General features: G+C 46.4%; 2 protein-coding genes across 3 annotated transcripts in view; one reads left to right on the top strand and one right to left on the bottom strand.

Moving 5' to 3' along the window:
* The window catches only part of LOC135240652 (5-hydroxytryptamine receptor 1F-like), a 57,618-nt gene extending 43,334 nt beyond the window's left edge, over positions 1-14,284 (bottom strand). The window contains exons 1-2 of one of the 2 annotated variants that reach the window (XM_064310436.1): positions 13,929-14,284; positions 9,071-9,269 (exon numbers count right to left, since the gene is read on the bottom strand). The gene's annotated coding sequence lies outside the window, so the exon portion shown is untranslated. The remainder of the gene's footprint in view (positions 1-9,070; positions 9,270-13,928) is intronic. The other variant, XM_064310437.1, reaches the window with a different exon arrangement.
* Positions 14,285-15,724: 1,440 nt separating this feature from the next.
* Positions 15,725-21,551, top strand: nit2 (nitrilase family, member 2). Its single transcript, XM_064310440.1, has 10 exons — positions 15,725-15,886; positions 17,125-17,243; positions 17,662-17,782; positions 18,256-18,344; positions 18,710-18,803; positions 19,190-19,264; positions 19,680-19,758; positions 19,917-20,015; positions 20,311-20,366; positions 21,114-21,551. The coding sequence occupies exons 1-10, from the start codon at positions 15,859-15,861 to the stop codon at positions 21,233-21,235; spliced, it is 882 nt and encodes a 293-aa protein (XP_064166510.1). The 5' UTR covers positions 15,725-15,858; the 3' UTR covers positions 21,236-21,551.
* The last annotated feature ends 1,040 nt before the right edge of the window (positions 21,552-22,591 follow it).

The following is a 22,591-nucleotide window of genomic DNA, read 5'->3' as shown; positions in this document are numbered from 1 at the left end:
ACCTGTCGGAGAAATGCAGTTCTGCACCTGAAACTCATGTTACATTACATTAGGCATTTTACAGATGCATTAAGATTAATGCAGTTCTGTACCTGAAACTCAGGTTACATGCGCATTCAGATTAATGCAGTTCTGCACCTGAAACTCAGGTTACATGCGCATTCAGATTAATGCAGTTCTGCACCTGAAACTCAGGTTACATGCGCATTAAGATTAATGCAGTTCTGCACCTGAAACTGAGGTTACATGCGCATTAAGATTAATGCAGTTCTGCACCTGAAACTCAGGTTACAGACGCATTAAGATTAATGCAGTTCTGCACCTGAAACTCAGGTTACAGACGCATTAAGATTAATGCAGTTCTGCACCTGAAACTCAGGTTACAGACGCATTAAGATTAATGCAGTTCTGCACCTGAAACTCAGGTTACAGACGCATTAAGACTAACATGCAGAAGCGCTGCCTCCTGTTCACCCGTTTAAGCTTTTGGGGGTGCTGGGAATAATGGTGGGTCCTCCTGTTCACCCGTTTAAGCTTTTGGGGGTGCTGGAATCCCTTGAACAAAATACTTAACCTGAGCTGCTTCAGTGCAATGCCCGCTGTGTAAATGAGCTGTGTGTGTGTAAATGGGCTGTGTGTGTGTGTAAATGGGCTGTGTGTGTAAATTAGCTGTATGTGTGTAAATGGGCTGTGTGTGTAAATTAGCTGTATGTGTGTAAATGGGCTATGTGTGTAAATTAGCTGTATGTGTGTAAATGGGCTGTATGTAACAGCAGCTGTGTAAGCAGCTCCAGATCAAGCATGACCTTCTGATCCGTGACCCCGTGACCTCTAACCCCCCCAGCGTTCCCCATCTGACCAGAGCAGAACACTCATGAGCAGGACGGACTTCAAACATGTAAATGTAACCAGCAGGTAAAGCTACTTATACCACAGAGCACCAGATACAGGAGCTTATGCTACAGAGCACCAGGTAAAGGTGCTTATGTCACAGAGCACCAGATACAGGTGCTTATGCTACAGAGCACCAGATACAGGTGCTTATGCTACAGAGCACCAGATACAGGTACTTATACCACAGAGCACCAGATACAGGTGCTTATGCTACAGAGCACCAGATACAGGTGCTTATGCTACAGAGCACCAGATATAGGTGCTTATACCACAGAGCACCAGATACAGGAGCTTATGCTACAGAGCACCAGGTAAAGGTGCTTATGTCACAGAGCACCAGATACAGGTGCTTATGCTACAGAGCACCAGATACAGGTGCTTATGCTACAGAGCACCAGATACAGGTGCTTATGTCACAGAGCACCAGATACAGGTGCTTATGCTACAGAGCACCAGGTAAAGGTGCTTATGTCACAGAGCACCAGATACAGGTGCTTATGCTACAGAGCACCAGATACAGGTGCTTATGACACAGAGCACCAGATACAGGTGCTTATGTCACAGAGCACCAGATACAGGTGCTTATGTCACAGAGCACCAGATACAGGTGCTTATGTCACAGAGCACCAGATACAGGTGCTTATGTCACAGAGCACCAGATACAGGTGCTTATGCCACAGAGCACCAGATACAGGTGCTTATGTCACAGAGCACCAGATACAGGTGCTTATGCCACAGAGCAAAGAGCCTTCAGCCCTGCCAGGTCTGGATAAATCAGCTCATTTATTTACAAAATGCTTCAGAGAATGAGAAGAAACTTGTGGTTTAAGAGAGTCTTTGCATCACCGTCTTTGCATCTCCGTGACTGTTATATCTACAACCCATGTTACCCATGCAGGGACCTACGGCCTGTAATCCATCTGCATTTGAAACATAGCTGCTCCAGTTTGGAAAGGAATTTATGAAAGCTATAATAGCACAGGTGAGTGCATCATGGTTCTTTCTTAAGGACAGACAGGGCTTTTGTCGTGTGCTAGAGAGATCCACATCCCCTGTTATCTGACATTTTTTCCAGATTGTTAGTGTCGACAGAATCCCACAGCCTCAGTTTCAAATATGTATGTTTCCATTTTCCATTCCAAATATAGCAGCCAGAGAAACAGTCTGTTTGTCCTCATCACCTAAACTGCCTGCGACATCATCAGCTGCTGCTGGCAGGAGCAGAGATAATCCTGGGTCATCAGGAAGGCATCTCCAGGGGCTGGACTGGCAACAAAAAGCACACCCTTTTCAAAGCAGTAATCTTTTCTCTTTTTTTGTTTGGCGGGGGGGGGTGCATACATGGCATATCTGCAACCTACTTTCAGAGAGCTTCCCCATCCACCTGCTGTTTAAGATACCTTTGAAATGCAGAGAAGTAAGTGAGCAGAATAGAGCAGTTTTGTGATAACTAGGATCAAGGACACATCTGCCATTTTTGATGTGATAAAGATGTTTCGGAAGAGAGATTTCTCCCAGCAAATACAGTTAAATACTGCCTCCAGTGCATATAATCATATTGAAACAATCAGATCAGAGGGGTAGGTTAATTTGCATAATTCCGCATAAACAATGTACTTCTGAATTGAATCTGAAAGAGTTATTACATTGGTAAAGCCTTTTCAATAATACTGACTTCTTTATACAGTCACAGACAGTAATAACGGTATTATTCTTGCAGTCTCTATCACACATTGACCTTGTGAATAACCTGCCATCCCAGGAATGCTGGGCAGTTCTCCTGAGCTTACATGCATCCTTTTAACACAGCAGTTTCATATTAAGCGACTGAAACACAGCACTGTGACCACAACATGCTAACAAAAGCTCAGCCGCTCTTAAGGACATTGTACCAGAAAGAGGGAGTGACTCCAGATAAACCGCTTACACACAGACAGCCAGTATTTTCACATCGCCTACCTTCATTTGGGCCTCGACTGATCCTGGGGCCTTTTCTTCCTTCTCAGCCGCGCACCTGAAGGCCATTAGTCAGGTACGCTCAAACTCGCTAAGGGAAGTCAGCTGGTGAGACCTGCCCTGTCTAACGTGCATGTATGTGTGTGCGCACGTGCATGCATGCGTGTGTGTGCGCGTGTGTGTGTGCACACGCTCAAACTCGCTAAGGGAAGTCAGCTGGTGAGACCTGCCCTGTCTAACGTGCATGTGTGTGTGTGCGTGCGTGCGTGCGTGTGTGTGCGCGCTCAAACTCGCTAAGGGAAGTCAGCTGGTGAGACCTGCCCTGTCTAACGTGCATGTATGTGTGTGCGCACGTGCATGCATGCGTGTGTGTGCGCGTGTGTGTGTGCACACGCTCAAACTCGCTAAGGGAAGTCAGCTGGTGAGACCTGCCCTGTCTAACGTGCATGTGTGTGTGTGCGTGCGTGCGTGTGTGTGCGTGCTCAAACTCGCTAAGGGAAGTCAGCTGGTGAGACCTGCCCTGTCTAACGTGCATGTATGTGTGTGCGCACGTGCATGCATGCGTGTGTGTGCGCGTGTGTGTGTGCACACGCTCAAACTCGCTAAGGGAAGTCAGCTGGTGAGACCTGCCCTGTCTAACGTGCATGTGTGTGTGTGCGTGCGTGTGTGTGCGCGCTCAAACTCGCTAAGGGAAGTCAGCTGGTGAGACCTGCCCTGTCTAACGTGCATGTGTGTGTGTGTGCGTGCGTGCATGCATGCGTGTGTGCGCGTGTGTGTGTGCGCACGCTCAAACTCGCTAAGGGAAGTCAGCTGGTGAGACCTGCCCTGTCTAACGTGCATGTGTGTGTGTGCGTGCGTGCATGCGTGTGTGCGCGCACTCAAACTCGCTAAGGGGAGTCAGCTGATGAGACCTGCCCTGTCTAACGTGCATGTGTGTGTGCGCGCGTGCGTGCATGCGTGTGTGCGCATGCGTGCGTGCATGCATGTGTGCGCGTGTGTGTGTGCGCGCGCTCAAACTCGCTAAGGGAAGTCAGCAGGTGAGGTGACCTGCCCTGTCTAACGCAACACAGCTGAGCAGCAGTCTAATGTTAGCCTCCATACAGCACATACACACACACACGCACACATGCACACAAGCACACACACGTGCATGCGCGCACACACACGCACACGTGCACACACATGCACACACACGCACACACACACACGCGCGCGCGCACACACACAACACGGTGCACTAAGCCTTGTTAAATACATCACTCAACTAAAAGACAGGCTCGGACATCTGTAGGCCTGTTTCCCTGCAATTTCGGAATATTTTTCCTTCATGGCCAGAATCTTCCAGCAGCCAGACCCAGCAGAGACGCTAATCATAGCTCTCAATCTATTCTGGCTCGTCATTCTCAGGCCTGTCTGTACAAGTACCCAATAAAAAAGCTGCTGCATTAATCTCTAATTAGATCATTAATGCATTTGGGACACCAGTCCAAGGCCCCGGGAGGTCAGAGCCTTTGCACAGCACATAGTATTTCATTACGGATCACTTCAATGCTATGTAAAAAAAAAAAAAAGTTGTTTAAGTCGCTCTGGATAAGAGCGTCTGCTAAATGGCTGTAATGTAATGCAATGTAATGAGAGTTCTTCCCCATAAACATATGTTAAGTAAAGAAGTAGCCTACTAGGGGAACTTCAATGTGTAGTAGAATTCAATCACTGGTGCTCTTTGGAAACAGGGGATAAAGTTCATCAAAGGCGCTCGCGTGGGATAAAAGCCTTTACTCCTGAGCAGGAACACCAGGCTGAGGGTTAGAGTTAAAAGCCTTTACTCCTGAGCAGGAACACCAGGCTGAGGGTTAGAGTTAAAAGCCTTTACTCCTGAGCAGGAACACGAGGCTGAGGGTTAGAGTTAAAAGCCTTTACTCCTGAGCAGGAACATGGGGCTGAGGGTTAGAGTTAAAAGCCTTTACTCCTGAGCAGGAACATGGGGCTGAGGGTTAGAGTTAAAAGCCTTTACTCCTGAGCAGGAACACCAGGCTGAGGGTTAGAGTTAAAAGCCTTTACTCCTGAGCAGGAACACAGGGCTGAGGGTTAGAGTTAAAAGCCTTTACTCCTGAGCAGGAACACCAGGCTGAGGGTTAGAGTTAAAAGCCTTTACTCCTGAGCAGGAACACAGGGCTGAGGGTTAGAGTTAAAAGCCTTTACTCCTGAGCAGGAACACCAGGCTGAGGGTTAGAGTTAAAAGCCTTTACTCCTGAGCAGGAACACCAGGCTGAGGAGGTCCAGCCCCAGCACCCTGGCCATCAGCGGGATCTTAAGCTCCTGCCCACAGAACTAAGGGTTTTTAAATCCATGCCAGCGCTTCAGAATTTAAATTTTTTTCATACCTTAATTTATGTTTAAGTTATTAGATTGGATATATGCAGATTGGATGTGATTGGATAATACAAATAACAAGAGGACCAGCAGCAACTCATCCAGGGGGAAGAGCCAGAGAAGTGTTTCCCCAAGGAAGGTCAGGGGGCTGGAGCACACTGAAAATAATGAGACACCACAAGGGGATGGAGGGATGAAATGAATGAATGAATGAATGAATGAACGAACAAATATTTTTCCGCTTGTGCCTCTTCAGTGGTACAGACTTGTTCCAGCAGCTCTCTGAACCAGGATGATAGGAGCCTGACTGAAAGCACTGCTAACTGGGTTTAGCTGCTTGAAGATGTGGAGATGGTGATGCCAACGCAACACTGAGGGAAGATCTTTCCTCCTCACCTCTGAGGGGAGATCTCTCCTCTCCTCCCCAACTCTGAGGGGAGATCTCTCCTCTCCTCCCCAACTCTGAGCGGAGATCTCTCCTCTCCTCCCCAACTCTCAGGGGAGATCTCTCCTCCCCACCTTCACCCGTTCACCCCTAGCGCTTCTCTCTCACATATTAGGGTCACTGTGAAAAACGGACTCTATCATAATGTCTAGGTAATCGGCATGACCATCTTTCCACCAGACAGCAGTTGTGACAGTGCCTTTACTGTCTATGCAACGGAACGGGAGACTGATATGTTCATCTTGGACACGAACTCAGATATTTGAGGTATTCAGTAAGTTAGTGGATTGTCACATGGATTATGCAAGTGCAAGTAGAGCTGTCATTCCAGAGGACTTTTCCTCCACATGGCCTTTGGCCTCAATCATAATGGAAAAGGATTATGGGTGATGGGTTTTTACAGAAAGGAAGTGAAGCTCTAAGTTCTGATAACTGTCAGTGTCTCCCCTGGGATTCTTTCCAGCAGCAGAGCGTGGGTTTCACCAGGTTCTCAGGTTTATGGAGCCACTCAATGTTACTCACTCACTCACACACACACACACACAAACACACGCATGCACACATACACTCACACAAACATACGCTCACACACAAACACGCACATGCACAAATGCACACACACACAAACACGCACACACGCATGCACATACAAACAAAAACGCACACAGACGCACGCACACACAAACACGCACACAGACACACAAACACACTCACACACAAACACATACACACACACACACACACACACAGCTGATTCGCCGATGTTTGTGCCAGCATCTCTTTCAGGAGTACCATACAGCCAGTCGCCCATCAGTCATTCACACGCGTTTAGCACTCCGTATGTACGCGATGGGACGGCACACACCATAACAGACTCCAATAATGCTCCCTGAAATAACCTGTAATAACCTCTTCAGTCGTTGTTGGTTATTACACATTACACATTACGTATTACAGGCTGACTTAAAAGCGGAAGCAAATGACTGCATTTCAAGTTTCATACCTGAATACGAACAATATGGCAAAAGATTAATGTTCTGCTGATATTAGCATCGAAGAAAAAAACATTTTGCTAAATAATGTCAGCCACAGCTTTGTTTCATAAGTTATTCTGAGCCAACATTTGCCTCCAAGCACAGCTCAAAATTATTCGTTTTTTTTAGCAGAAGCTCCAGACATCGAGCCGAATTGCTGTACTGCTGCTGCCTCTGTGTAGGGGAAACACTGTGCTCCTGAACACTATGCTACTGAACACTGTGCTCCTCAGCACTGCACTACTGAACACTGTGCTACAGAACACCGTCCTACTCAACACAATGCTACAGAACACTGTGTTCCTGAACACAGCACTACAGAACACTGTGCTACTCAACACTGTGCTACTGAACACTGCACTACAGAACACTGTGCTCCTCAGCACTGCACTACTGAACACTGTGCTACAGAACACCGTCCTACTCAACACAGTACTACAGAACACTGTGCTCCTGAACACGGCACTACAGAACACTGTGCTACTCAACACTGTGCTCCTGAACACTGCGCTACAGAACACTGTGCTCCTCAGCACTGCACTACAGAACACTGTTACAGAACAATGTGCTCCTGAACACTGCACTACTGAACACAGTGCTCCTCAGCACTGCACTACTGAACACTGTGCTACAGAACACTGCACTACAGAACACTGTGCTACTGATCACTGTGCTCCTCAGCACTGGACTACTGAACACTGTGCTCCTCAGCACAGCACTACTGAACACTGTGCTCCTGAACACTGCACTACATAACACTGTGATACAGAACTGTCCTACTCAACACTGCTCCTGGACACTGTGCTCCTCAGCACTGCACTACAGAACACTGTGCTATAGAACACTGTGCTCCTCAGTACTGTGCTCCTCAGCACTGCACTACAGAACACTGTGCCACTGAACACTGTGCTCCTCAGCACTACACTACAGAACACTGTGCTCCTCAACACTGCACTACAGAACACTATGCTACAGAACACTGTGCTCCTCAGCACTGCACTACTGAACACTGTGCTCCTCAGCACTGCACTACATAACACTGTGCCACTGAACACTGCTTCTCAGCACTGCACTACAGAACACTGTGCTCCTGAACACTGTGCTCCTCAGCACTGCACTACTGAACACTGTGCTCCTCAGCACTGCACTACTGAACACTGTGCTCCTCAGCACTGCACTACTGAACACCGTGCTACTGAACACTGTGCTCCTCAGCACTGCACTACTGAACACCGTGCTACTCAACACTGTGCTCCTCAGCACTGCACTACTGAACACTGTGCTCCTCAGCACTGCACTACTGAACACTGTGCTCCTCAGCACTGCACTACTGAACACCGTGCTACTGAACACTGTGCTCCTCAGCACTGCACTGCTGAACACTGTGCTCCTCAGCACTGCACTACTGAACACTGTGCTCCTCAGCACTGCCCTACTGAACACTGCACTACTGAACACTGTGCTCCTCAGCACTGCACTACAGAACACTGTGCTACAGAACACTATGCTCCTGAATAGCCTACATCTTTTGGTGTCCTGACAATTGAACTGAACATTCAGAATGAAGCTTATGTGCATAATATACATATAAATATATAAATATAAAATATTAATAAATTGAAAAGCAGGGCATGGATAATGAGCCAATTTCTCTACATTCTTTTTTGGTCTTTGTTAAAAGTGAGAATACACATGTGAGTTTACTCTCTGGAATATATATATATATATATATATATCTATATCATCGGTCTAATGTGTACGTTTAAAAGCCTGAACACTCAGTACCATACAGTCCTGTACTGTGAGCTACTTTAGCATCCTGGAAACAAAATGTCACTTTGTCGATTGTACTTCTATAAATTAAAAACAGATACTGTTCTCTAAAATACATGGAACTTGGCATCTCTCCCCGTGGAAATGTATAGATGCACCCAATCAGCAGTGTTCCCAGTACAAACATAATTAAAGGAAACTCAAACAGAAGCACAGAGAGGATGAATGCTTCTAAAAGTCTTGAACAGAACAGACCTCATTTTCACCTTGAGGAGAATCAGGCTGGTAAATGCATTGTCAAAATGATCAGTTACATACCCCTGCATTGTCAAAATGATGGGTTATATACCCCTGCATTGTCAAAGTGGCACAAAATGTCACACGTAAATGATCAGTTATAAACCTGTGCTGTCAAACCGAAGAGTTCACTTGATCTCCATCACTGTAAAGCCATTATAATTTATCATCAGTCCTGAATGTGTGATATTTGCATAGCTGGGTCGCAGGCTGAGATGCACATCACTTTGCCAGTAATGTATGTGACTGTGTAGGCTAGCTATCTTGATTGGGTGAAGTGACTTTGTGTGATTGTTACCCAAGAGCCCGGTCTCACGGAGGGCATAGGCCTGATGTCACAGATGCTCTGGTGTCACATGTGCTGATGTCACAGATGAGGGAGACAGGTTTTCATTTCACAGAAACTCAGCCACACTTCCATCGCTTCCTCTGTCTCCTTCTCTCCATCGCTTCCTGTCTCCTTCCCTCCTTCGCTTCCTCCATCTCCTCTGTGTGTACTGCACAGAGGAAAAACCAAATATACTTTACCTCTCCTCCTGCACAATGATTTAACAGTTTTACAAGCTGAAAGATTCATTTACTGCATCAGTCCAATGCAATCAGGCATTCTGAGCATACATATATAATGCATGCTCCCCTGTGGATTTTCAGGATAACCTTTTAGCTGATGAAATTTTTTTTCATGGCCGCGGTGAAATCTCAATCACCAGCCCCATTGAACACGTATTTTTGAAATAAAATAAGAGCTCTTGATATTCATTAGTACACTGCAGTCTGTGGAGCTTCATGTTTGCATAATGAATGGAGATATTAAACCTGGACCTGCCTTCCACAGGAAATGACTTCTACACTCAAGTGCCAAAGCCCTCATTAGATTTTCAGATCTGCCTGTCAGGATGAAAGGGGCTCCTTCAAGCATTTTGTTTTTTCTTTTGTTGTTGTTGTGGTTCTGTTGTCTGTATACCATTTCATCAGATGAAACAGAATAACGTTTTGATGCTTTGAAGATCCATGTAGCTGGAATGCTGCCAATGAAAAATAATAAAATGATTCCAAGCATTTCCAAAGATTTGTTGGCAGTCTTACAATATGACAGATTCAATTTTCTCATTAAAAGTCAATAATAAATCATTGCAAAATCAGCAGTATAAACACAAATAAAACAAATGAGAGTTTGATAGTTGATTTGATTCCATGGCACACACACACAGGTGTGCATTATCCCACCCAACACACCCACCTAAAACATTGTGGAGATCAAAACATTTTATCCTCAATAATGTCAACATCATGTCACAAAAGGTATCAGGCTTGAAGAAAGAAGTAACAGAAAGGAAAAAATCATGTGATGAATAAATATACAGTAAAGATATATTTCTGTATAAATGTCACGTGCTGATGTCAGAGGTAGTGGGTGGAGCCTGGCTCAGGCAAGCAGTTACCAACTGCATCACAATACCACCAGGGTTTTATCTGCTATGACATCACCCACCAAACCAGACAGAGAAACTACGGACCAACATTAGCATGGCGTTTTCTGTCCGTCCCCGACCTGTGACCCCCAGACCTCTCACATTACATTACATTACAGGCATTTGGCAGACATTCTTATCTCACCTCTCCACATACCTGCACTCCCGTGACTGAATGTTCCGTTACCTGGGAGCTGAGTGCTCCTTAGCTGTGGCTGCAGAACTGCACACAGCTGTGCCAAACTGCCCCCATTACCCATAAATCCATGGGATTACTGCCTTTACTTTAAATCACATCACATTCACCAGTCTCCACTGATCTCCACAGTATTGGACCCAAGCACTTCTGCTATAAGACTCCCATAAACAGCTTCTGTTCCCGGCCAATTACCCGCTGTTCTGTGTAGTTTAGTTCGCAATTGTTAGCTTACAAAGCACTCCAAGTGACAGGAAGTAGGCAAGCACTTGGCGCTGTGGTGTGTGTGTGCACAGGAATTCCAAACTGATTTCCTCCTAAAGTGGAGAAACACATTTGTTAATAAGTTATGTACAAGTAATGTACACCCGTTTTAGCTCAGAGTACCAGTGGCAAGGCAGAAGGTAGTGGTAAATGATGTTGAGGGTGTCTGGGTGCTGGTGTAAATGTGAATGCACACTGTCCCCTGACCATTTACCCCTTACTCTGGTAGAGAATGAGATGATATATGAACAGCCTCCAACGTATCTGGGAAAAATTATACTTAAAACATAACTTAAGTGGCCACACAGTTTAAAACAACAGTATCTTTAGATTTGCTTCTTACTGTCGGTTACAAGGTTTGCAACTTTGAAAGGTTACTGCAGTGACTACATTCAGCCTCCTACCATATAAAAGGCATAAAAAAACACATTAGATTTTCCTCCAGAATTACCACAGGGCTTTATGGGTACTCGTGTGGACCAGGGAAAGTGTCATGTGTTCCAGAAAACGAAGATTTTTATCTGCGGTGCTGAACATGAGATTCTATAAACACACTGGGCTACAGACCAAGGTGCTCAGTAAAGGGCAGTAAGCTTCCCAGACTGGGAGCAAGGCCTTCCTAAACAGAACTTTCTCTCCTTTAAACCCTGTGAGTTTAGCCCTGGGCTGCGGTGTGAATAGGAGCAGGTTGGTCAGGGTTAGGGTTAGCAGGCTGGTGACATCACGTGTTTAAAGGAGAACCTACAACCTCCTGAACAGGCAGTGGGGTTCATGAATGAAGGAGGCTGCAGATAGCTGGACGTTCTAAATTAGGGTGGGAACTGTGAACGTGAAGCTGCTTATCAAAACCGCCATCGCTGATGTCGTCTCCTCTGCGGGTTCTCTTTCGCCAGGTGGAGCCATCAGCAGTGAGGGAGATACAGTTAGCACAGTGTGGGAGATAGAGCTAGCACAGTGTGGGAGATAGAGCTAGCACAGTGTGGGAGATAGAGCTAGCACAGTGAGGGAAATACAGTTAGCACAGTGTGGGAGATAGAGCTAGCACAGTGAGGGAGACACAGTTAGCGCAGTGAGAGAGATGGAGCTAGCACAGTGAGAGAGATAGAGCTAGCACAGTGTGGGAGATAGAGTTAGCACAGAAAGGGGGCTACAGTTAGCATGCTAGCACTGTAGCCTAAAGTGTCACTAAATTTAACCAGCCATTCTCCGGCTTTAGGCCCCAGAGGCTTCAAGCAGCCAGTGTAGCCATGCCACGCACGCTTTTATATTTGTCCCATTTCCATTCTTTCAACATGAAGGGAAAAATGTTGCAGGGAAAAATGTTGCAGTCATTGAAAATGATTGAAAGAATGTGAATGGAGAAGCAATTTATTCTGGTGACCAGACGGCGTTTTGGGCGGAAGACGCGGGATTGGCCGACACTCGCAGAACGGCAGCAGCGGGTTAGGGGAGAGGAGTGCATGCAGTGCGAGGGGGAAGTGAGGAAGAGCGCTAAACAGCCGTCATCCCAGCGAGAGGACAAACTGAGACAGGATGCTAAAGGAGTCCACGGTTAACTGACACCTTTGTCGTCAGCCATGGATCGTTATAAGAGAAAAACACTATAAAGGCTGAATAGAACTGCAATTAGCTTCTGATCCCTTACAAATGATGAGATGGGGGACACTTCCTGAATATCTTCTCTGAACTACTAAAGCTGAGCCAGGAAATCTGAGTGGGGCCTCCATGCAAGCAGGAACAGGCTGGGGTCGCTATGCAACCATGTCTGGCTAAGTGGAGTTTCCATAAAGTGACAAAGATGAGCAGAGGTCCCGTGGGCAACCAAACAGAGGGTATTTATACTGAATCCTTCACAGACCAGCTTCCATGAACCTTCCATGACACACACCTGAAACATCCGCGATATGCAGCTCAATGACCTTTAGCTTGGCCACCTGAGAGACTGATAAGTCACCAGCATACCTTGGAGTTCCTCGTAGTACCTGTTATATAGACATATTTATGTACATACACATATAGATCACACTCTCAAACTCTCTCACACACATACTCACACACAAACACGCGCGCACACACACATGCTGGTGAAACGGCCTGTAATGTAATGAACACTCCTGCAGACCTTTTTTTCTATTTTATTAACCTCAGCTGCATGACTGTGGAACGCACAGATAACCGGTTCTGGAGAGGCACAGATAAACACAAAGTCTTGGTCTGAGTCTGAGGTCCATCAATGTAATGCTATATAATGCAATATAGTTCATGTTCATGTTGTTCATGTTGCTTTGCTTCCCCCTAGTGTTAACTATGAGTACTGTATCGGTCCCCAAGCTCTCCACAGGATATATTTTCAGTATTCAACCACAGCCTCATTACAAATGCACAAACTGATCTTTCCTCCCATGGCTGGCTCTGTTCCAGGTTGAGTAATGAGGGGACTAACACAAAGCCAGCCAGCTGTGTCTAAACCCTGGTCCCCAGGAACTCGCACACAGCCCCATGTGTTTAATGGAGTGCGCAGTGCATGCTGGGAGAGATTACCTGCTCCCACGATAGGGGGTAAAAGCAGCCAAAGCTGTTGGAGTGTGTGCGCAAACAGAAAGTCTGCACTACTGAAGAGGGTCTCACTGCTCTCAGGAGAGTAACTGGATTATAAAAATGTTCCCATGAGATCCAGGACTCAGTGTTCACCTGTCTACAACCTCCCCAGGCTCAGCCATGTCACTCTGCTTCTCATCTCCGTCCACGCTGCCTATATCAGCTCACAGCAAAGCCTGGCCGGACAGGATATGTGCCGATTGTGCTGCTAAAGGAAGAGCTCCGTCATATGCTAAAATGATAATCGGACCGTACACACCAGCCAGACATCTCCATTCGGTTACCGAGAGACATCTGGTCCATGGTGGTGGGAGTGTACTTGGCACTGCAGTCAGGACAGCGGACCAGCCCATCTTCCGATGCATGAAACGCCACCGCTTCAGATGCACTTGGGCTCTCCTGACCCTCTTTAGCTATTGTTATAAGTCGCAAATCCATGGGCTTAGAGTGAACCGGGCCTACAACACGCTAGACCTATATTTAAGCTAGAATCTACGGCTAAATATCCGTACCCTAATCTACTGTATGTTGTGTAACTTAGTGTACAAGAGTGTATCAACCAAACGACAAGAAAAACGAAACAAAACGCGGCACGTCTGCCAAGGGCAAGGCAGCCCCCCTCTTACCGGCAGAGAAGATGACGACCATGCACAGGACCGACCAGAGCTTCCTCCAGACCTCCGGCCAGCGCCGGTGTTTCTTCTTTTTTGCTCAATTATTAGTTTTGATTTTGGTGGGAAATGGACGATTATAAGAAAACGAACCGACAAAAACATCAATGCACGTGACGGCGAGACGACAAAAAGTAGAAAGTCCAGTGGTAGAGGAGGTTGGCAAAGAAAATCCAGCCAGGCACGCAAACTCCGTCATAATGAGTGACACTTATTCTGTATACTAATAAGCACAATGCACAAAATAAACAAAACTTCCGCAAACTTATCTGTCCACAGTCTCCTTTTCAAAAATGGTGCCACCTGCTCACTCCTCCCCTTCCGGTCAGACGGTCCTTTAAGCTTCCCGCGCGTTATTAATGACGCTGTGTGTGCCAACCAACTCTAAGAAACAAAATATAAGCAAAGCTTGTTTGTTGTTGTTCTTTCTTTTTGGGTTTCGTTTGGAATAATGTAACATTTATAGCTGTGTAAACATTATGTTTATTTTGTTTACAATACTAATTGTTGGTTTGTTCAGTTAACGTTATCCCTGTTGATTAGAAACGGACGATTATTGCCTACTGATTATAGTAAACAAATTTGAAATAGGTAAGTTATGTTCTAGTAATATTTTAGTCATGTTGAAAATTGCATTTGAATCATGAAGCCACTAGGGGGGAGTAATTCATTGTTATTTTATTTAATAGAGCTCAAACTGCAGTGATCAGATATAACCTACTTGGTTTCAGTTCCACTGCTGCTTTGGGGTTCAGATTAGATCTCTGTGGTCTGGTGCAGTTGCTATGGTGATGATGCCTATGGGGTTGGCAGTGACTATGCCAGAGCCCCCGGTCTACCCCCATGACCACCTGCTGTTCCAGCTTCACCAGCACCCCCCCCCCCCCCCAATCACCAGAACCCCCACCTTCACCCCCAGGCCCTGCTGTCCAAAGTCCAAGTAGGCCTGGCTCTCAAACTGCAGCTCCTGTCTCAGCAGTCAGGACCAGCCTGTGTGCCCCAGAATACTGACTTCCTGTGTGCTGGGGAGGTGGTACAATTGCAACTCATTATTTGGGTTCCAATTTTTACAAAACAAGGACACAAATATTTATTTATTTATTTATTGGGCAGAGACGCCTTTTCTTTTTAAATAACAGAGTTTTACACTGTCCGCCATCTTCCCAGTCCTATAGGACCAGTTTAAGCCGTTTCAGTTGAAATGACTCTGCGCGGTACGGTACTAAGAATCGAGCCGATATGCAGACATCAGCCGTAATCCTCCGGACTGGTCAGCAGCAGTCCTGCCCACAGGAGCGTCTCTGTGATTACAGTCACATTTCCAAATTTTCCACTTTCCACAGAAAAGCTTGGTAACTGAGGGATTTTTTTATTTGTTTTGTTTTGTTTTTTGCTTAAACCAATATGTGTATAAATTCATGTCTGAAATAAATTTTACACATCTCTCATCTAGGCATAGGTTCCAGTTGACCAATCAACATTTATCACATTAAGATGGTCTGACTGGTCTGTGTCTCTCTGTCTTCTGGAAAGAAACCCGACAAGTCAAAACTGGACACCAAGCAACAATGCCCACCCGTTCTTTTATAACGTACAAATGTAATAATTGTACAACCATAGTACAGTGGAAGTTCAACGTGCTTTTGTATTGAAAATTTCTTCCCGGATGAAAACGGAAGCGCACGACTACACTGTATTTGTATAGTGGGCGTCATGGGTAGGCGTATTCCGCGCAGAATCACTGATCAGCAACACCTAGATCGGATAATGTGATGATTGAAGGAAGGCGATGGTCTATCAGTTTGGTATACGGATCAGTGGATCTGCGCAAATGCTCTACAGCAGAAGTAGCGCTGGGTAACGTATTGGCGTGACTGCAAGTGCTATGGCCGCTTTAGCTAAAGCAATGTCGAGTAAGTGAATATAATTTCATTCAATAACCTAAATCAAAAAAAATTTTAAGCAGTTTTGTAATTTTGCATAACTGTTGTTCCACCAATGAAGTATTGTGCATATACGTAGCATGCTACACTTCTAGATAGATAGCTACAGTTCGGTCGTACGCTTAAAAGATCCAGTAATGCAAACAGGTAAAACAACTTAGTTCCAAGTTATTCAGATTATATATGCAAATTATAATAGACCGCTTGCTTCGAAACGTAGGATTTAACATAAGTGTGCCACGTATCGACAGCTTGAGAGTGTAGTGCTTGTAGAGCCAATAGATTGTTGGTAATTAGCTGACTTCGCTGACTTGTATATTCCAAGATTCTAGCAATTATCTGAGAATTGCTCACTCACACAAATTAATAGTACAGTCAGCGCAAATTTTTTCCCGTGGAAACTGTGGGTCTTGATAAACGTAATAGCAGAGAGCAGTCCAGAAGCAGCCCTGTCTGCGTATGCGCTGGCCACTGTTTAACCTGGACAGTGACCCTTGAGACGGAATTATTGTGCAATCCCTCAAATTTCTAGCATGCGTTAACATTAAAACCACACTCGGCAACAGTTCATAAAATAATTATCTTACGACCTTCATATTTCAGTCAAAGAAATGTGCAATATACACCACGGTTAATCAGGCAAGCAGCCATAACTGCTCACTGTAGCAACACCATCACCCTCTGCTTTAAGAGCTGCGGTGCTGTATGGCTCGCTGTGTTTCCTGTTACTGGAGTGATAGATCTGGGTTAGTCTGGGAGAAACCTGGATGAGCGGCAGCCCTAAGACATTAATCTCTGTGAGCGCATAACACAGAGGCTGAACCCCAGAACACTGTGCTTGGGCCTGGAATCAGTGTCCCAAAACCCTGCACCGTGTTCAGGGAGCAAAACTCTGCACCGTGTTCAGGGAGCAAAACTCTGCACTGTGTTCAGGAAGCAAAACTCTGCACCCTGTTCAGGGAGCAAAACTCTGCTCAGTGTTCTGGGAGCAAAACCCTGCTCAGTGTTCAGTGAGGAAAACCCTGCACCGTGTTCAGGGAGAAACACCCTGCACCGTGTTCAGGGAGCAGAACCCTGCTTAGTGTTCAGGGAGAAACACCCTGCACCGTGTTCAGGGAGCAGAACCCTGCTTAGTGTTCAGAGAGGATGCAGGCCGTGTGAGCGGATTTCTGCCATGGTGACTGTCCTGTCACTGCTTTGTGATGCAGAGTTCCGCCTGGCTGTGGTGCAGCTGCATGTATCAAAGGTCAAGGCGGACAACCTGAACAGAGTGCGGAAACTGGTGAAGGAGGCGGCAGATAAGGGAGCCAAAATGGTGGTTCTGCCTGTGAGTAACCCGGAGTAACCTCACGGTCTACAGACGACTCCACCCCTTCCTGCAGCTATATGTATACAAGGCAAACTGGAGGGGGACAAAGTACTCTTACCTTATTAACAATGTACTGTACTAAGTACTGTTACCTTATTAACAATGGTTAACGAAGCAGGTTAACCATGGCTTGTTCCTGAAAAATAATAAGACAGTTTAGATATTTCACCTTGTATTACACATGCAGAAAATAATGAATTGGATCTTACTGTGATACTTTCTGGGGGAAAGTTCTGTATTTATAAAATGAAAGTGTTTGGCAGGATATTCTGAACTCAAATGGGCACCGTACTGCGGTGTCCAAACAAACACTTTCCCTGTGTTTATTAGCTGTGTGTAGTTTTAGGAGTCAGAGCTCTTTGCTTCACCTCCACAGGAGTGTTTCAACTCCCCGTACGGGACCAGCTTTTTCCCGGAGTACGCAGAGAAGATCCCTGGGGAGTCCACACAGCTCCTGTCTGAAGCAGCCAAGGAGAACGCAGTGTACCTGGTGGGGGGTGAGACAGTGTACCTGGTGGGGTGGGGTGGGGGAGGTGGGGTGGGGGGGGGGTGTGAGACAGTGTACTTGGTGGAGGGGGTGAGACAGTGTACTGGTCGGGGGTGAGACAGTGAACCTGCGTGTTACATCACCATGACATTGTCGCGTGACTGAGAGGAACAGGGGTGAAACTGCAGGGTCACTGTATTTTAGGAGCTCTGAGTCCCAAGTCAAACATTCACAATGTGGGTCATTGTCAATGCAGACTTCTCTGCAAAAACTTGAATGAACTTTTACTAGTAAACTGAAGTGTTACACTTGTTCAGTTTAGTGAGTTAGTTTTAGTGATTACTGAACCACCCAAAGTGTGTTGGTGAGAAAAACAATTCTTGCATTTAATTTAAAGTCCTAAGTTAATTGCATCCGAACCGCAGTGTTTGAGATAGATTGTTTAGGATGCAGTTTGTGTGTGTGTGTGTGTGTGTGCGGTAGGTTCCATCCCAGAGGAAGATGGGGGGAAGTTGTATAACACCTGTCCGGTGTTTGGGCCGGACGGTACTCTGCTTCTCAAACACAGGAAGGTTAGTGCCAAACATCTCTGCAAATTTGCTCAAATTTAGCATGCGTGCATTTACAATTCAAACAGGCTTTTTCGCATGAAAATATGCCACAAAAGCATGAAGTTACGCAGTGTAATATTTAATATGTATACTATATAGTGCATAGTATTACTGTATAGTACTATATAGACAGCAGTGTTTCATATCTATACCATAATGTCCTGCCGTGGTTTAGTCCCATACTGTCCTGCTGTGGTTTAGTCCCATACTGTCCTGCCGTGGTTTAGTCCCATAATGTCCTGCTGTGGTTTAGTCCCATACTGTCCTGCTGTGGTTTAGTCCCATACTGTCCTGCTGTGGTTTAGTCCCCTTGCATTCCTGTGCAGATTCATCTCTTTGATATCGACGTTCCTGGGAAAATCCGCTTCCAGGAGTCAGAGACACTCAGTCCAGGAAGCAGCTTTTCTGTATTCGACACACGTGAGCATCCTCCTTTCTGTCCGTCCGTCTGTCTGTCTACAGGGTGGAATTCAGTAGTCAGATATCAGTCAGTAGATGCAGTTAATTATGTATAATTGGCTACAGATGTGTAAAGTAAACGAGAGCATTGTAGATTTGTAGTGTAAGTTAAAGTGTGGTAGATGTGTAGAGTTAGTGAAAGTGTGGTAGATTTGTTGAATGATCCTTGAGGCTGATTAGAGTTCTGATTTGTTGAATGATCACTGAGGCTGATTAGATTTCTGATTTGTTGAATAATCACTGAGGTTGATTAGATTTCTGATTTGTTGAATGATCACTGAGGCTCATTAGATTTCTGATTTGTTGAGTGATCACTGAGGCTGATTAGAGTTCTGTCATGTTCTCAGCTTTCTGTAAGGTGGGCGTAGGGATCTGCTATGACATGCGCTTTGCGGAGCTGGCCCAGATCTACACAAAGAGAGGTGAGGTCCTCACATGGGACTGATAAACAGCACGTCCCCGCAGAGCAGAGAAAACCGCACGAGCACAGAGTCAACAGAGTTACAGAGTAAATCTACTCTGCAAGGTGCTGTTGATGATGCCACATGAGTTCTGGTCCAGTGAAATATGGTACAGTTTATTGGGACTGTAGGGGATTTGCACATCATCGTTTTTAATAGTTAAATTTTACATTTTAATATTGAGTTTTTCATCCTGAAAGCATCTTCTAATACTGCCCACCACAGGAGGATTTGGTTTTGGGCTTTTGGAGATTGTGTTGCTTTTGTAACATGGTGATTTACATTTTAACCAATCAGCAGTACCTCCATTTAGTGGGCAGCCAATCAGAAGTGAATGTGCAGTCCAGAACAGAATTGCTGTGTCATTCCACTCCAGGGTGTCAGCTGTTGGTTTACCCCGGAGCATTCAATATGACCACAGGACCAGCCCACTGGGAACTGCTGCAGAGAGGGAGGTCAGTGTCCTGCTCATTTCACAAACACAGGAAGGGCAGCAAATGTATACAGCTCTGTAAGTTGTGCAAGTTGACTCATTCAAATGGGTCTCTGTACAGTATGTGTGGGATGGAGTGAGAAGTGTGTGATCTGAGATGTGTCCCCCTCTGCACTACAGGGCAGTGGATAACCAGGTCTATGTGGCCACAGCTTCTCCAGCCCGCGACGAAACCGCCTCCTACGTGGCCTGGGGTCACAGCAGCGTGGTCAGCCCCTGGTCAGTGTCCGTCCGTCCGTCCGTCCGTCCGTCTGTCTGTGACTCACCGTAAAATGAGCGGTGTGCATGTGCAGACAGTGGTGTGTACACTGTTCTGGCACTGCATATTCACTTCTGATTGGGTCTGTAAGTGGGCGGTCTGTAGTGTGTGTAACTGGGCGGTCTATTGTGTGTGTAATTGGGTGGTCTATAGTGTGTGTAATTGGGTGGTCTATAGGGTGTGTAACTGGGTGGTCTATAGTGTGTGTAATTGGGTGGCCTATAGGGTGTGTAATTGGGCGGTTTGTATCTGCAGGGGTGAGGTGGTCGCTCAAGCTGGCTCAGAGGAGACTGTAGTGTACGCTGATATTGGTGAGTAAGCAGCTCATACTGATCACTGTCCGTCTACACCAGTGCAACCAAACCAGTGTTAACCAAGCCAGTGCTATCCGAACCAGTGCTAACCGAACCAGTGCTAACTGAACCAGTGCTAACCGAACCAGTGCTAACCGAACCAGTTCTAACCAAACCAGTGCTAACATGTCATAAGTGGACATCAGAATGTTCAGTGCACCTGATGCAGAACACGCCACACGCCAGACTGAAAACAAGTGCTCTGCAGACCTGCGCAGGTGCAGTCGTGTATGAGGCTTATTCTGATGTTTCTGTGTGGCAGACCTGCGCAGGTGCAGTCGTGTGTATGAGGCTTATTCTGATGTTTCTGTGTGGCAGACCTGCGCAGGTGCAGTCGTGTGTATGAGGCTTATTCTGATGTTTCTGTGTGGCGACTGCGCAGGTGCAGTCGGTGTTGAGGCTTATTCTGATGTTTCTGTGTGGCAGACCTGCGCAGGTGCAGTGTGTGTATGAGGCTTATTCTGATGTTTCTGTGTGGCAGACCTGCGCAGGTGCAGTCGTGTGTATGAGGCTTATTCTGATGTTTCTGTGTGGCAGACCTGCGCAGGTGCAGTCGTGTGTATGAGGCTTATTCTGATGTTTCTGTGTGGCAGACCTGCGCAGGTGCAGTCGTGTGTATGAGGCTTATTCTGATGTTTCTGTGTGGCAGACCTGCGCAGGTGCAGTCGTGTGTATGAGGCTTATTCTGATGTTTCTGTGTGGCAGACCTGCAGTACCTGTCGGACGTGCGCCAGCAGATCCCCATCTCCTCCCAGAGCCGCGGCGACCTGTACGGTGTGAGTGAAGCACAGCAGGGGGGCGTTGGGTCTGGACCACAGCGTACCTGAGCAGGAGGGGGGGTTGGGTCTGGACCACAGCGTACCTGAGTGCCAGGTGTGACCACAGCCAGGCCCTCCCCTTTCCTGCAGACGCACCCCGGATTTACAGCATTACTGTGGGGCAAGGCCTCCCGCACTCCTAAACAGAACTGGGGGCGGGGGGGCAGGGGGGGTGTGTGTTTGAATAGTGATGAACATGCATTTGGTCCCGGTGCCTTAAGGAAACAAAGTTGTCAAAACTGAACTGTCTAAAGCTGTTTTGTGATCACATTTGCAACCCTTGCCCAAAAAGAAAAACAAAATGGATAAAGAGATACAACCGTCACATCTCCAGATCTGTTTGACAGCCACTGTGTGCTCTGGAAATTAACTGTGCTGGCGTTCAGTTTACGTGTGTAGGGTTGTGCTGAACAGACACGCCTGTCCGCCTCTTCATACGTGTGCTTCAGAGGAATGTCTCCGTGGGCCTGTTGGCCTGACTCGCACGCACGCGTTGCTATGGCGATGGGAGACGGCCGGCTTGGGGAGGGCTATGCTGTGTATCGCACGGGGAGCTGTGAATGACAGCACACACACAGTCATAACACGTCAGGCAGCCGCGCAGGAGTGTGGAATACGGGTCTGAGAGCCCGGTGTGGATTTACTGCCCCTAAGCCCCGCCCCCCTGGGTACCCATACTTTGGGTAAGAAAGGGGGCCTCTCCTAATGAGGTAATAAACCCCTCCCCCCCCACCTGCCCTCCCCATGCGCGGCTGCTAACCACCCCACCCCAGCAGTGGAGATGTAGTGTGCTGTCTGCAGTCTCCAGGTAGGCCTTAGTGTCAGGAGACCTTCATACTGCCTCCATAAATGTGTGATCAGGTCCATTCATAAACCATGTCTGGTGGGTTTGGGGCCACCTTTCTGCAATATTCATGTATAAATATAATGTATGACACAAAACCACAATAAAAATTCACTCAAGATCAAAGCAATTGTTTATACAGTAGTGTATAAACAATTGCTTTGTATACAGGAGAATGTACAGGAAAATAAACATGCTGGTTTCTTTGGTGGTATTGGTTAGAGCATCACACACAGAGCCTCCTGTTTTTGTATAATTATCTATTTTATTGCTAATTATCTTCATAATTCTTTTTTCCATAACGCCACACAGAACAGTGCTCTACATCACAGCAGTGGCTCCACAGTCTCAGCTCTCTCGTATAACTCAGCCTGTTGAGTAAAGAGTTTAATTCACCACCGTTTCCATTCCCCAAACAAGTACTGCAGGAGCCACAGGAAGCTTGCATGTAGGGCCATATGATAGGGTGGGTCTGGAACTGGCCATCTTGTGGGTAGAGCGGTACGGATCTATTCTTTATT

This window comes from Anguilla rostrata, chromosome 15 (assembly GCF_018555375.3).
Source record: "Anguilla rostrata isolate EN2019 chromosome 15, ASM1855537v3, whole genome shotgun sequence".
NCBI classification, from domain to species: domain Eukaryota; kingdom Metazoa; phylum Chordata; class Actinopteri; order Anguilliformes; family Anguillidae; genus Anguilla; species Anguilla rostrata.
This window is presented reverse-complemented; position numbering and strand designations above follow the sequence as displayed.